We start from the raw sequence: 15,426 nt of genomic DNA, 5'->3' as shown, positions 1-15,426 counted from the left end.
AGTCACACAGGGTGATGGGGGTGAGTGGGGCTGTGTTCCTCCTGAAGTCCACAAACATCTCCACTGTCTTAAGAGCATTGAGCTCTAAGTTGTTCTGGTTGCACCAGGTCACCAGGTTGGCCGCTTCCCACCTATAATCAGACTTGTCTCCACCAGAGATGAGCCCAATAAGGGTGGTGTCGTCCGCAAACTTCAGGAGTTTGACGGACGAATGACTGGAGGTGCAACTGTTGGTGTACAGGGAGAAGAGCAGAGGAGAAAGGACGCAGCCCTGAGGTGATCCGGTGCTGATGGACCGGGAGTCAGAGACTTGTGTTCCCAGCTTAACGCACTGCTTCCTGTCAGACAGGAAGTCTGTGATCCACCTGCAGGTGGAATCAGGCACGTTCAGCTGGGAGAGCTTGTCCTGAAGCAGGGCGGGGATGATGGTATTGAAGGCAGAGCTGAAGTCCACAAACAGGATCCTGGCAGAGGATGCTGGGGAGTCCAGGTGCTGTAGGGTGAAGTGGAGGGCCATGTTAACTGCATCGTCCACAGACCTGTTGGCTCTGTAGGCAAACTGCAGGGGATCCAGTAGAGGGTCAGTGATGGATTTAAGGTGTGCCAGCACCAGGCGCTCGAAAGACTTCATTACCACAGAGGTCAGGGCGACGGGTCTGTAGTCATTATGTCCTGTTGGCCTTGGCTTTTTGGGCACAGGGATGATGGTGGAGGACTTGACAGGCTGGCACATGGCATGTCTCAAGGGAGGTGTTAAAGATGTAGGTAAACACCGGAGACAGCTGGTCAGCGCAGTGCTTGAGGGTGGCTGGAGAGACAGAGTCCGGCCCAGCTGCTTTGTGGGGATTCTGCCTCTTGAAAAGTCTGTTAACTTCACCCTCCTGAATGGAGAGAGTCGTCACTGTAGAGGGGGGAGGCCTCCTGGGTGCGAAGGGGTAGTTCAGGACTGTCCAATTGTCTTTCAAATCTGCAGTAGAACTCATTCAGGTCGTTGGCCAGGCGAGAGTCGTTAGTGGAGTGGGGGGCTCTGGGCTTGAAGTTGGTCATCTGCCTGACCCCTCTCCAGACAGAAGCAGAGTCGTTTGCAGAGAATTGTTTTTTTAGTCTCTCGGGAGTACAGTCGTTTTGCCTCCTTCACCGCCTTGCTAAACCTGTTCTTCGACTCCTTGAAACTGTCTCTGTCCCCACTCCTAAACGCGGCCTCTTTCTCTGACCTCAACCTTCTGAGTTTAGCTGTAAACCAGGGTTTGTCGTTGTTGTAGCTGACCCTGGTGCATGTTGGTATACAGCAGTCCTCACAGAAGCTGATGTATGATGTCACAGCCTCTGTGAGCTCATCCAGACTATTGGTAGCAGTCGTGAACATGTCCCAGTCAGTGCAGTCCAAGCACGCCCGCAGATCCTCCATAGCTTCACTGGTCCACTGTTTCGATGTCCTCACAGCAGGCTTACAGCGCTTTAGCTCCTGCCTGTATGCAGGAATCAGGTGGACCATGGCGTGGTCAGAGTGACCCAGTGCTGCTCGGGGGCCGCATGGTATGCTTTTGCTGATTGAAGAGTAGCAGTGATCCAAGGTGTTTCCTTCTCTGGTAGAGCATTTGATGAATTGTCTGTATTTGGGGAGTTCTTGAGTGAGATTGCCTTTGTTAAAGTCGCCTAGCACAATAACCAAGGAATCTGGATTTTCATGCCCCACACTCAGTATCTGGCTGGCAAGCACAAGTTGAGCCTCGTTGACGCTAGCCTGCGGAGGCATGTAGACGGCAACCAGAATGAATGATGCAAACTCACGTGGCGAGTAAAAAGATCTACAGTTAATAAAAAATGATTCCAGATCAGGAGAGCAGTGCTGCAGAATCACTGTCACATCTTCACACCAGCCACTGTTAATGTAAAAACAAATACCACCGCCTTTCGTTTTGCCAGAAAACACAGGGTCACGATCCGCTCTCAGCAGTTTGAAACCTGCTAGCTGCAGCGCAGAGTCTGAGATCAGTTCACTCAGCCATGTCTCCGTAAAGCACAAAACGGAAGATGAATGAAAGTCTCTGTTTTTCCACACCAGTAGCTGAAGTTCATCCAGTTTGTTGCTCAGTGAACGCACGTTGGAGAGAAATATCCCCGGTAACGCTGTGCGTGCCCCACACTGACGGAGTCGCACCAGTGCACTGGCTCGTTTGCCTCTCCTATGATGCTTCGCTGCTAGGACAAGGCCGAGGGTGGCTTTGACTATAATTCCCACTAATTCTGCCGCTGGAAGCAGAAAAGTGGGAAATAAATCCACAGGAGTTGTAGTCCTGATGTTTAGAAGTACTTCTCGTTAGAGAACCCCGGAAATCTTGGCAGAACACTGAATTAACAGACGAAACGAGACAAAAAAGAGCGCACATAACGACTGAGGCAGCCTTCATTGGCGCTATCTTGGATCTTCAAGAGCCCAGAGAAGAAAGCAGTGTTTCTGGATCATGTTCACATATGGCTTCTTCATTGCATTATAGTGTTTTAACCTACATTTGTGGATGGCACGGCAAACTGTGTTCACAGACAATGAGTTCTGGAGGTTTTCTGAGCCCATGCAATGATTTCCGTTACAGAATAATATCTGCTTTTTATGCCTGAAGATAACAGGCATGCAGTATTTATTTCCCCCCCTTACACAGATTTCTCCAGATTCTTAGAATAATTGTATCATATTATGTACTGTAGATGATGAGATATTCAAAGACTTTGCAATTTTACGTTGAGGAACATTATTCTGAAATGGTTCCACAATATGGAGGTTTTCGCAGATTGGTGAACCTCTGCTCATCTTTACTTCCGAGAGAGACTACCTCTCTAAGAGACCTTTTATTAACCCAATCATGTTACTAACCTGTTTGCAATTAACCTAGTTAGTTGCAAAATGTTCCTCCAGCTGTTTATTTTTTGTAACTTTCACAGTCTTTTATTGCCCCTGTCCCAACTTTGAGTTGAAAATTCCAAATTACCTTATTTTTTCTTTAAAATTGTACATTTCTTAAGTTTAAACATGTTCTATATTTTCAATGATCTATTGTGAATGACATGAGTTTGAGATTTGCAAATCATTGCATTCTACAACCCCAATTTTTGGGGAATTGGGGTTGTATTTTCCTTTTCAAAGTTCAGGTTTATTTGCTGAGGACAAAAATATACAATGAGACTACACATCCACATCTATTTTGTGTGAAACAGCAATGCAACAGGAAACACCTGATCAATTAGAAACACCTATAAGCCAAATATCCCAGAAAATTGGGGGAATTGAACTTTAAAAGCACTGTAATTCTTAGTTGGTGAATGTGTCTTATTAGCATATGTACTAAATTGATAGCCATAATGGTAATTTAAACTTGTCTGTCCTTACACTTATAGCAGACACTGTACCAGTCAAATATTTGAGCACACCATGTTCAACATTGTAGAATAAAACTAATATATAAAAAACTGATTGAACTGATTAACATATATTTTTTATTTGAGCGTCTCCAAAGTAACCACCCTTTGCCTTGATGACAGGAGTCATGGGAGTCAGGTGGCTGAGCGGTTAGGGAGTCGGGCTAGTAATCTGAAGGTTACCGGTTCGATTCCCAGCTCTGCAAAATGACGTTGTGTCCTTGGGCAAGGCACTTCACCCTACTTGCCTCGGGGAGGATGTCCCTGTACTTACTGTAAGTCGCTCTGGATAAGAGCGTCTGCTAAATGACTAAATGTAATGTAACTTTGACTTTAACCCTTGTGGGTCATTCTGACCCATCAGTCATTGTGACCCACCGTCGTATTACAACAACTTTACCGCATACAAAAACAAAGTGAAGCATTTTCTTTTAACTGTCGGGCTGTCTCAGACCCCCCACATCGCGAAGTTAAAATAAAATGCTTTTTATTTGTTTTTGTATTGGGTAAAGTTGTCGCAAAACAATTGCAATCACGATGGTTCGTTGTGAATCTTCGGGTCATGTGGATTTGAGACTTTTGACTTAAAAATACTTGATACTTTTCTCGCAAGCCCAAAGATTGAAAGTGTGCCCCAAAATTAATTTCCCTCCATTTCCTGAATCAACCATCGTTTAAATTAATGTAACAATTTTTTGTAAGAGTTCATGATTTGTGTAAATTCCAGATATTATTACACTGTTAAGATTTCATTATTTGGTGAAGAGCTCAATGTGACTTAAACTCAAAGTTTAGGACTTGACTCAGGACTTGCCTGCCCTGACTTGGGACTTAAGTATGAAGACTTGAGACTAAGGCCAAATCCCAATACTCTGTCTTACCCCTACCCCTTGCCCCTAGCCCTTACTTTTTCACGTTCACGTGAGAGTGAGTGGTGTCCCAATACTCTTTTTGATCGAGGGGTAGGGCTAAGACGAAGGGGTATACACCCCTTAAAACCAAGTGTTTTCGGGAGCTTACTTGAAACCTAGGGGTATGTGAATCCTGCTCAACCTGCAACAATGGCAGACAGATCATCCAGAGTCCCATAAATGTAATATTTTCGGCTTAAATAATTTATTAAAAAATGATGAGTCTTGTTTTGTGCTCTCCACAGTCCTGTACATATGTATTTGCAACCATTTTCTTCATTGAAACGTTTTTAAAAATCACTAGTTTGCTACGCTAACGTTACATTGCTGATTTGAACAACAGTCCCGCATTTCTCAGATTAGCCTTGAATGGACTCCATGCATGTCTACAGTTTTAACTAAACTCCATTAGAGGCGAATTTAGTTTGATATCAGTGCATAACACTACTTGCTTTGGAGACATCGATATACGTGACCGTAACCAGGTGGTGTCTCATTTCATGGGGCTATGTAGCCTTTACCCCTCAGTTTCGAGGGCTAAGGGCTAGGGGTAAACTAAGGGCTAGGGGTAAGGGTAAGACAGAGTATTGGGATTTGGCCTCACTTGTGTTTTTCAAAACAACTAGTGCACACTGCCCGTGATGCAGTCAGTGAAACAGACAGATTCCTAGAATTATATAGTGCAGTGCCCGTGATGCAGCTGGTGGTGACATTTCTTCTCAGTGGTTTTGGAACCTATATTTTTCAGATCACAATTGAAATTCTCTGTCATCTCTGAAGTACTTGTTCAACCTCCACATCTACTCTAGTCAAATTGCCAATGCTGTGGTAGCCTATATTCATGCAAATGATTATGTAGCTTTTATTTGTCTGCTGTTTCCTACGTTATAAATTGCTTATGTTATGTTGATCAAAATGTACTATATTGTCTTACCAGCACAAACATTCTAAACATTCACCATACAGCGCTTGTACATTTGCAATGTGCTGGCAGTTTTTACATCAGTAATCACATTATAACAATTCACTGATCTATATAGGCTATCTGAAAGTATATCCACCTTATATTGTCGTTCTGTTCACTAGCCAGCCCCTTTTGAAAGCAGCTGACTATCGGTTGTAAAAGCGAATTTTCCTACTTTCCTTGCTTAGTTTCATTTCATTGCGAACGCCTTTGTTAATCGCATTAGTTCAATCGCGGTAGGCTACTTAAGTTTTGACATCAGTAAACACAGTTATGTAACAAAATTCACTGATACCGAAAATATATCCACTTTATATTGCTGTTCTGTTCGCTAGCCAGTCCCATTTGAAAGCACCTGATTTTCGGTTGTAAAGGTGAATTCGCTTCTAAATAACGACAGAATTTCCCTCTTTTCCTTGCTACGCTTAGTTTCATTTCATTGCGAATGCCTTTATCTCATTGCGGTAGCCTACTTCATTGCAAATGCTTTCGTTGATCGCATTAGTTCAATTGCCGTAGTTTACTGTTGTCCGTTGGATTATAAAAAGGACACCTGCAAAATATTAACTTTGCAGTGCCCTGTTCTCGAGTCAACATTTTCCTAGGAAACTCCCTGCAGACCAGAGGACCAGAGTGTAGGGGTTGTGACGCGGAGAGCAAGCCAAGCTGCAGCGAATTATTTTTCATTATTTTTCATTATTTGATTATCAGAACGCACCGAACCACATCGATCCCGGCACTGCACTCCGTCGGGTTATAGGACCTATGCAGAATATGAACTTTGCAGAATGTCCGGTTCTTTAGTTGAGTGTGAGAAACTAAACCCATTCAAATTTAAACTCACACACAGATTTCTGTCATTATTCGAGACAGGACTCCCACCTCTGGTGTCTACACAGTACACACATAATACTTCTCTTCAGAAGATATGTAATATTTTACTATTGACTATGTCTAAGGCCAATCATAGAGTGCTGCATTAAACACTTGAGATTTATATAGTTGTTCAGTATTGGGTCGATTATTATGATCAGTATGGTTTTAAAATTACTACTGTTATGGGAATTATATCATAATAATTAGGCTGTTCCAAATGACTATCTGGATTGCATAGAATTGTGTCAATTGATAAAGTTAGTTAAAAAGTTAAAATACTGCCCCCCAAAAAAGAATGACTAGAAACATGATGTTGGCTGTAATATATTATTCAGTAACAAAAATGTATTGTCGTTTAAATATACCGATTTAAAATAGTTAAACCGTGAAAATATTTCTAAACCTAATTAAATACAACGTTTCAATGAATTGTAAAAAAAACATTCACAAAATAACTTGATGAATAAACAGAATACTCTACTACTACCAATAATATTAAGAGATAGACATCATTATTTGTCAATACTTCATTTGTTATCCAATTTGTCTTGACTATTTTAAGGAATACTACATACTGCAATTCGTTTTGACATTTTCAATAAAATGTATAGTCATGCACATGAATTCACATAAGTCATGTGTCTTTGACATGTTTCTGTCTAAAATTCTTCCCTTACAGTTCCTTCAATCTGAATATGACCAGTACTGAAGTCTCAGTGCAACTTGGATAGGATTGAACAGAGATTTCACCCCAATACATCGATCTTTGCTCAGACTTCTGTTAACTTCTCATCAAGACAGTACTTTCTCTAATATCCATCAACGTTGTCATCTGACCTTCATTGTGTCATCTTTTTGATAGACCTGCTTGTGCTTTGTGTACTCAACTACTCTCTAAGCATCTGGAAGAGATACAAACCCTTTTAATCGGGTTGGCCTACAATGTCAATGTCTTTGATACCTCCTTGAAGGGAATTCCATTGTTGTTTTAAGTTTAGGTTAATTTCTTACACAGGTTCTCATTTATTTTACATGTATCTTCTCACTCCCTTAATGTTGGATGAAGTCAATGCAAGTTATCCATAATTTAAATGATGATTATGAATAAGTATTTATTATGATTGTTATTATTCATTGTAGTGGCAGAATTGAGCAGAAACTTGTCAAATAATCTGACATGATGTATTGAATAGAAAACATTTAAGACACTAAATAATAAACTTCAGACACTCTGTAAGAAGTTTGGCTTATCTGTTATAACCTACATACATAATTTTATATTCTGTATTTATGTGCCTTATGTACATAATTTTACATTAAGCAAATATTTTTACATAAAATATCTTTATCTATATTTGAAAAGGGACCTTTGAAGTGTTTGGATACGAAACCAGTGTGTTTATATTCATTGTTTTTGATTGTACATAATTTTTGTCCTGGGTGAACTACACATCACGTATGTTGATCAAAGTTTTGACTGTCAGCAAGATGGTGTTGGGCTTTAGCCAGCCCCTGAGCTAGATAGGAAATACAAGTCAACTCAAGTCATAGCATGGGTGTGTGTATAAAGACACAAAATAAAAGTAAGAATGAATACCTTTCTTGTGTGGGGACCAATGTTTGCGTATGTGAGTGTCTGTTATAAAGGGATATGTATGAATTGTAAAGTATTGTATACATCATAAATGTGAGTGGAACATTGTAGGTCCACAAAGATTTATTTTGTCTGCCTAAGTTGAAACAAATGTACAGTAATGCCCTTTTCTGTGCAACGCGCTACATTGACATTTTGTTCTGTTTGATAACACTAAAATCTCAAAATATTGTAAGGTGGAAAGTATGTTGTGGAAAATAAAAGTCTTGCTTGCAAAAGTACTCAATGCCAACACAATATGTGATAGAGCAACCTTTCCCTGCAATAGCAGCTTTCGGGATGTACCAGTTTTACAGTGTCAGAGATTTTTGTCTTCACAGATATTCTCCAGGTTGTTTAGGTTGAACAATGCTGGAGGACCACCATTTTCAAATAATAACACACATTTAATGGGATAAATACCAGAACTAACTGTAGGACATTCACCTTTCTGAGCCTTTTTTGTTGATCTGGAGAGAAGACTGTCAAACAGTATTAACAATAAGACGACTGGACCGGTCTCCCAGACAGTTTCGTGTTTTCAAAAGCAAATGACTCTGTTTGAATTAATACATGAATTAATACATGTCTATCAGTCCATGACTTCTCTATGTGTCGTCAGTAATTTCCAGAGATCGAGAGGGAGAAAATAGACAAGTTGTCTACAGTAAACTTTTTCTGAATGAGCCATTTCCCCCTAAATAAATGTCAAGCTTATTGGGGCATGATGTTGCCCCCAGTTAGCAGATGGTACTGTTTGAATCGTGATTCCATCTGAGATGCTGCCGGTGACAACGTTGTTAGAATAAGCTTGTTTCAAAGGGGGTTCTTTATTAATGAATGAATGCAATATGAGTAGGCTAAATGCTTGAAATTATCACTTGAAGGGAAAAACTTAAGGGACGTTTAAGTCATAGAGGTTAGGACAATTTTTACACAGGATTGCCCCATTTCTTTGTTTTGATGCAACCTTTCAACTATAGGAGGCTGCTATACAGCCTATCACCATTCCCTCTTGCAGGGGAAATGAGAAGGCAACCGTTTAATTCTACACTTCACTCTTAGTATTTTGAATTGTAAATGAGCAGCAACAAATATATGCTTTTAAATCGATGCAATCTTCATAAATAATTATTTATTTTTATATAAAATATACAGAAATATCAGTTGTAAAATTTCAGGATAAAAACGGACCCATCTGCAACCGACGCAAGCACACCCCACAATTTCCCCAGAAATTGTACCCACTCTAGTTATTATTTGTTATCTGACAAGCACACTTATTTACTCAAGTAAATTATTTTCATAACTTGATATTAATAAATTATTTAAATTATTATTATTACCCATTTTTCTTCTACCTTTTTCATTTCAAGCGTAATGTATACTGTTTGCTATGGAGGACTAAATGTGCCATAATTAAATAAATAAATAGACAGATCTTAAGTGATGTGAAGTTGCATGTCTTTCAAAAGAAATACCGTATTTTCCGGAGTATAAGTCGCATCAGTCAAAAAATGCGTCATGAAGAGAAAAAAAACATAGATAAGTCGCACTGGACTATAAGTCGCATCACGAAGCTCCCAATCTCATTCCACATCATGGAATCTGTTGAACTCGTTGGTTCATGTCAGTATGAATTAACATTTCAAAACATGTTAAATTATATATATTCGGATATATAAGTCACACCTGACTATAAGTCGCAGAACCAGCCAAATTATGAAAAAAAGTGTGACTTATAGTCACAAAATACGGAGGTTTATAATTTTTTTGCTTATCATAGATGTAATCTATGTTCTGAGTACTTATATGTTATGTTATGCCAGGTTGCTTTGTGTTGTCTTGTCCCAAGAATTTCAGTGCCCAGTCTGACCTTGTGTTGTTCTGTGCATCTGACAATAAAAGACTTGAACTTGAACTTGGAAAAGAAAAGATGCATTTCATTTTAAATGCTAAAAAGCGGAACTTTGATAAAACTGGTTATGTCCCGCCCCTTTGAAAAGAAAAAGTGGGACATAAGCCATTTGATAGAGCTGTCCTCATTGAACTGCAGTGTTTTATGCTTTGTAAAACAGAAATGTTTTAAATGGCCCTAAAACATAACCTGTAAAGGTTTATGCCTGGTATTGAGCTGTAGAACGGTGCTGGCAGCCTGGCACAACCAAGACACACACACTTCTCTGACCCTCTACCTGTTCATGCACTTGCTTTAATGTCTGAGACCAGATCTGGAAATATGTAACGTGGAATAGCTCTTTTTACAAGCTGTCACAGGGGGATTCACATACATCCATATAACTACACCTAAACCAACCTTCAAGAAGGACACAGAAAAACTCTTTGGAAAACGAATTCAGAAAAAATGGAAGAAACCTTGGAGCAATTCAGTTCCCCTCAAGAGTTCCCCTCCTCCAGAGATTGTCAGTGAGACAGATGTGCAGATCAGAGGCTAAACATAGGCATGCATCAAGAGTAGAGATAGAAATGAAAATGGATGTTAAAACATCTTTACATATGCTCTATTAGGAAAAAATGGTATAGTGGTTCACACCAAACACCAACTACACTAACTGGAACTTAACAAATACAATTAAATAAATATAATTCACTGAACTGGTAAAATCATTTAGTCTTTCATTCTTTATTAGCAACAAAGTACAAAAGCAATCAGTTGGTGATTTGGAACATTAGAATGGTAGAATCACACACAATGCAAAATTGCCCTCCAATAATAAGTAGTAAATGTGATCAAAAGGTGACTGTTTTAAGACATCACAAACCAGACAATCATGGCTCTTTGTTAGTGAACTTATTTGTCATATGTTGGAATAGATTACCATAAAAATGCTAGTTAAGGAAACTACAGCAATAGAAGAAAATACATTTGTGTTATAAAGGTCTGCTTTCACCATGATTGATGTGAGGCCCCACTGAAGAAGCACAGCTGGCAGCGGACACATCTAAGTCAGCGCAGCATTTCTCTCCAGCCTCCTGGCCATGAATGTCCCTTGCTAGCCTTCTGCATCTTCCAGCACGAGCATTCTCCCCTGGCTGCTTGGAGAGATGACCAGGTAAATAATTATAGGTGTACAGCTAAAAGTAAGGGCGAGGTAAACTACATTAAAGTCCCCCTCCAGTATTTTAACCTTTTTAGAGGTTGTGACAACCTGCTAGGCCTTTTGCATGATTTTGTTTTTGTCTTTTACCTGTGTCAATCACATAAGCGCAACTGGAGGTGGGCTGGGTCTGCTTTTATACGAGAATTCGGCAGGAGAAATTGAAATTTTACTGGAGGAGGGCTTAAAAAGCCACCTGGCTTTGTGTTTCGTTTTGTGTTTTCTACCCGTCTTTTTGTCTCCTAGTCAATCTCGCCAAAACTTCCTGATTCCTGATTGGTCCATTCCGGTTCTCTCAGCTAGCCACTCACCTGTCCTCTCCATAACAACCAATCGGCATGTAGCCCCTTGCTAGTATTTTATTTCATATTGCATTTGTTTATTGTTTTTCTGTTCAGATAAATTAATGCTGTTAAGTTTCATATATTTTATATAATAATGTAAACAGATTGTTCATATTTACATTAGAATGTCTGTGAGCTTATTGGCTCATAAGTTTTATTTGACCTTTGACCTGTCGTCGTCGAGGTATATGTACAGGAAGGAACGGAAGAAGAGGGGAGAAGATGGTGGAGAGCGGGTCCAGAGTTTCAGTATTGAGTTGCCAATTAGGGGACCTTTGAATGACTGTAACCTGTAATGTGCAGGCTGTCGGACAGATAACTCAGCAGCAGGTTGCACGTGCATACTGGACTTGAGACGGGTAAGGAACCGAATTCGACGGACAGTCCAATTCAAGGAGCCTTTCTTGTTCTTCTGGACACTGAGCTACTCACCGAACTTTTACTCTTCAAGCCACGAGGTGGCTGGTGCGCCATGAGTGGCCCATCGACCGAGTTGATCGACTGAGGGAGATCGCACGGCGTGACCCAACGCACATTAGCAACATTCGGCAACAATCGACAGACTTTTATTTCTCTTTATTTTCAAGTGACTGTGGTAGGCAGATAATAACCATGGTGTATTGATGTTTACTACCTAGTGATATGCTTATATTAAACAATGTGTATTTTTGTTAAAGTAAAGGACCTATTTCATTCTAAATAGTAAATATAGTAAAAAGAACTCAGGCCGCCCCAACCAGTGTTTTAGTTAACGTAAGTTATGCCCGAAAACGAGGCACAAGGGGCGCTACAGGCATCCCCCACGTCAGTCTACAAAGGCCGCTCTCAACACCCCAGGTGAGAGCTGTGTTGTCCACGACCTTGTGTGTGTGAGTTCTGTGAGAGAGTTCTGCAGCTTTGTTTGTGACTTCGTAATTTTTACGGCAACTTATATTTTATTTTATTGTATATTTAATTCTATTCTAATCCCACTTAGTACTGCTAGTTTATGTACCCTTAGTAAAGATAGTCCACATATTTAAATTTGAGGTATATGTTTATTGTATGCACCTTCCTGCCAAAGCAAATTCCTTGTCTGTGCAAACTTTCATGGCGAATAAATCCCATTCTGATTCTGTAATTGTGTTCGTACGTTAAGGATTTACCTTTTGTCAAAGAAAATATGGGTGCCACCCATTCTGCTCTTTGGTTTGTTAGTATTGGTATATGGTTAGGCAGGGAAGGGCTGTTTTACTCTTATTTTATTTGGCACTGCTCTCAGTTCCCTTGTACCCATGTCGAGGCTGCAGTTACATTTCCTTTTCCCGTCCTAGGCACACCATCTCTGGGGGAAGGTATGTAACAAATGGGGGCTTGTCTGGGATATTGTTAAACTGTTACTCCACACGTGTTAAGTTTGGTGGGAGACCGTAGTATTGGACCACTCCTAGTTATCTTTTGTGTAATGGCAACCACGGTAGTGCAAGGTTTCTTGGATGAGCCCTCTCTTGCGTTTTTGTGCAGTGTCACAAAGTTGATGAATGTACAATAGCCGTGCACTTTAGTATCGCTGTTCCAAAACAGGCTGTAAAGGCAGAGATCCAGCGTTTGGTTTGGGCGGGATTGGTGGAGAGAAAAGTGCTCGCCTGAGCCAGTATGGCCTGGTGTTAATCCCGATTTAGGTCTGGAGGTTGGTCACAGTACACACATTTTCCAGAGGGAAGCAAAAAAACAGATCACCCATTTGGGCCAATAGAGGAGAAATGTAAAAAAGTATTCCCTGACCTCTCTCAAATGAGATGATCAAGCACTCTCCTGGAGAATATTAAGTAACAACATATTACAAAGCACGCACACAGCAAGAATGAATACTATATCATAGGAAACATGACATGTTATACAAACCAAAAATTAAAAGAGAAATGAAGTGAATAAATAAAATAAATACAACATTTTACAATGAATGGTAGGCAAATATATGTGCATTTAAAAGTATATACATTTCAAAACTCATTTAGCATTTAAGAGTAACCTACTGGAAAAAATTTGATTAACGAGAGGCCTATATACTTACCTGCCTAAAAAGGCCTATATTACCTGAAAACACCATAGGACACAAACATAATTCTAGAAAACAATAGACATTTATTACCAAGCTTGTGAAGCTAGTTTTGCAGCAGAGGTAAAGAGCTAGTGGAGATGCTACTGGCTTGTAAAGCCCACTCAGCAGCAGTAGAAAATACACAGTACAGACCATAAAGTAAGGTAAGTAAGAGGACAAGATCAGGACTTTGGACTGGCCATTTAATTATTTCAATGTTCTTATTTTCAATGAACTGCTTTACCCGTTTGCAGTGAGACAAAGGGCATAGTCTTGCATGAAAATTGCGGTCGGATTGGGAGCTCCTTGCAGGTAAGGAACCGCATGTTGCCGAAAGAGGTTCTGATAAACATTTGCATTCACCCTGCCATGTAGCTGTATAAGAGGAACTGAACTCCTGCTGCAGAAAATATCCCCCAATGCACAATGACACTTTCTCCTCCTCTCACTGACTTCTTTACACTGTCTTTCCTCAGTTTAATGCCAAACATAATGTTTCCCATCTTACCCAAATACATTAAACTTGCTCCCATCACTAAAGTGAACTTTGGACCGGTTCTCTTTTGATTCATTCTGCTGATGGTTGGACACTGCAGTGTGGGCTTTCAGTCCGAATTCTCTTAAACGACAAGACACTGTATGCCGAGACAGATCCTTACCTTGAACTGGCGTTGACCTGGCATTGAACTGGCAAGCAATTCCAGCTGCAGTGTTGAACCAATTCCCCATTGACACTCCACATCATCCTGTCCTCTTGTGAATTTGTCTTACATGGACGACCAGCCTTTTTGGGGAACTTGAATGAATTAGTGTCATTATAAAGCTGCAATATTCTAAAAATCACAGATTTGGAACGACCAACTTCTCTTGCAATGGCTGCTAGGGTCTTCCCTTTGGCCTTCATCTGGACGACCTGCTGTCGCAGGGTTTCAGTCACTTTAGTACGGCTCACCATCTTGCAAAGTCAGTGAAAATGTGAAAGTTACCCTAACAGGAATGCAGCCAGTTAAATAGGGTTTGTCAGATAATTAAGTACATTTTCACCAGGTGCCAGATAAACACAAATAACTGGGATGTACCTGAGTGTTCTCCAAATTCTATGCCTTTTTCAAATGTCTCATATAAGTTTTTTATACGGTGCTTCAGAAAATATTTTACTTGTGAAATATGCTTTAAAAACTGACGTTCTACTCCTGTTAACTGATAGCTTCAAATAGGACTAAGCAGTGACCGTGAAATGTAGGAAATTGTAGGTTGTTCTTTAATTTTGATCTCTACTGGATGTGCTTGTATAAACAATGCAAGGTGTTGATTACAGAACTAGTCAATTGGGGATGGTTCTAGGATTTTTTATTTAAAAAATGTATTTTCTCTACAGGGCTTACACTTTCGCATGGCACTGATGTTGCTGGCATATGTAGGTAGATTTCACATAGTCGAAATAGATTTGGGTACATTTTTGTCTCATGATCCAATAGCCTCACACTCTGACAATATCTCTCACACTATGTCAATCTATCTATTTCTGTCTATCTATTTATATCTAGCTCTGTTAATCTATCTGGCTCTGGCTCTGTATTCTCTAGTGTCTGTAAATATGTCTCCTCTCTATAACCCACAAAAATTCTGATGCATTTGAAATAAATTCCTGTTTGTCTCAGAACCTATTACACTGTAGCATGCTGTAAATGCATTCAAAATTAAGGAATACAATCATGCCAAAACAAATGGATCAATACATTTTGAACAGTATGTTACAGAACAAGAAAATTACAAACAACTCTAAAAAGTGCAGTTCAAAGTTCAACAAAACAAAATATTATACATGTACAGTTTTGCTATTTCCCCAACATCCCATGGCTTAATGGAGTATTATTTTATTTTCCAATAGACATTAACAATCACTAACATTGACCATTCTTCAAAATTCTTCTTGAAAGAACTACACAACATAGCAGTGTGACAAGCAGAGTTCCTGCACACACAGGGTTCACCACAGACTCATCCCCAAGTGGCATCTCCAGAGTTACATGTCTGTGCTCCTAGAGTAGAGAAACATTTGGTGGTGAGTGAGAGCAGCACAAC

General features: G+C 40.0%; 2 protein-coding genes across 5 annotated transcripts in view; one reads left to right on the top strand and one right to left on the bottom strand.

Annotated features, from left to right (window-relative positions):
• cdc14ab (cell division cycle 14Ab) overlaps positions 1-7,526 on the top strand; it is a 128,828-nt gene extending 121,302 nt beyond the window's left edge. For both annotated transcript variants that reach the window (XM_067230676.1, XM_067230675.1), the window contains exon 15: positions 6,845-7,526. In XM_067230676.1, the coding sequence (XP_067086777.1) occupies positions 6,845-6,874 (30 nt within the window). In that variant the 3' untranslated portion in view covers positions 6,875-7,526. The remainder of the gene's footprint in view (positions 1-6,844) is intronic.
• Positions 7,527-14,674: 7,148 nt separating this feature from the next.
• Positions 14,675-15,426, bottom strand: part of pigx (phosphatidylinositol glycan anchor biosynthesis, class X) — a 34,982-nt gene continuing 34,230 nt past the window's right edge. For all 3 annotated transcript variants that reach the window (XM_067230694.1, XM_067230696.1, XM_067230695.1), the window contains one exon: positions 14,675-15,383. In XM_067230694.1, coding sequence (XP_067086795.1) covers positions 15,246-15,383 — 138 coding nt within the window. In that variant the 3' untranslated portion in view covers positions 14,675-15,245. The remainder of the gene's footprint in view (positions 15,384-15,426) is intronic.

The sequence above is a fragment of the Osmerus mordax genome, chromosome 27 (assembly GCF_038355195.1).
Source record: "Osmerus mordax isolate fOsmMor3 chromosome 27, fOsmMor3.pri, whole genome shotgun sequence".
Taxonomy (NCBI): Eukaryota; Metazoa; Chordata; class Actinopteri; order Osmeriformes; family Osmeridae; genus Osmerus; species Osmerus mordax.
This window is presented reverse-complemented; position numbering and strand designations above follow the sequence as displayed.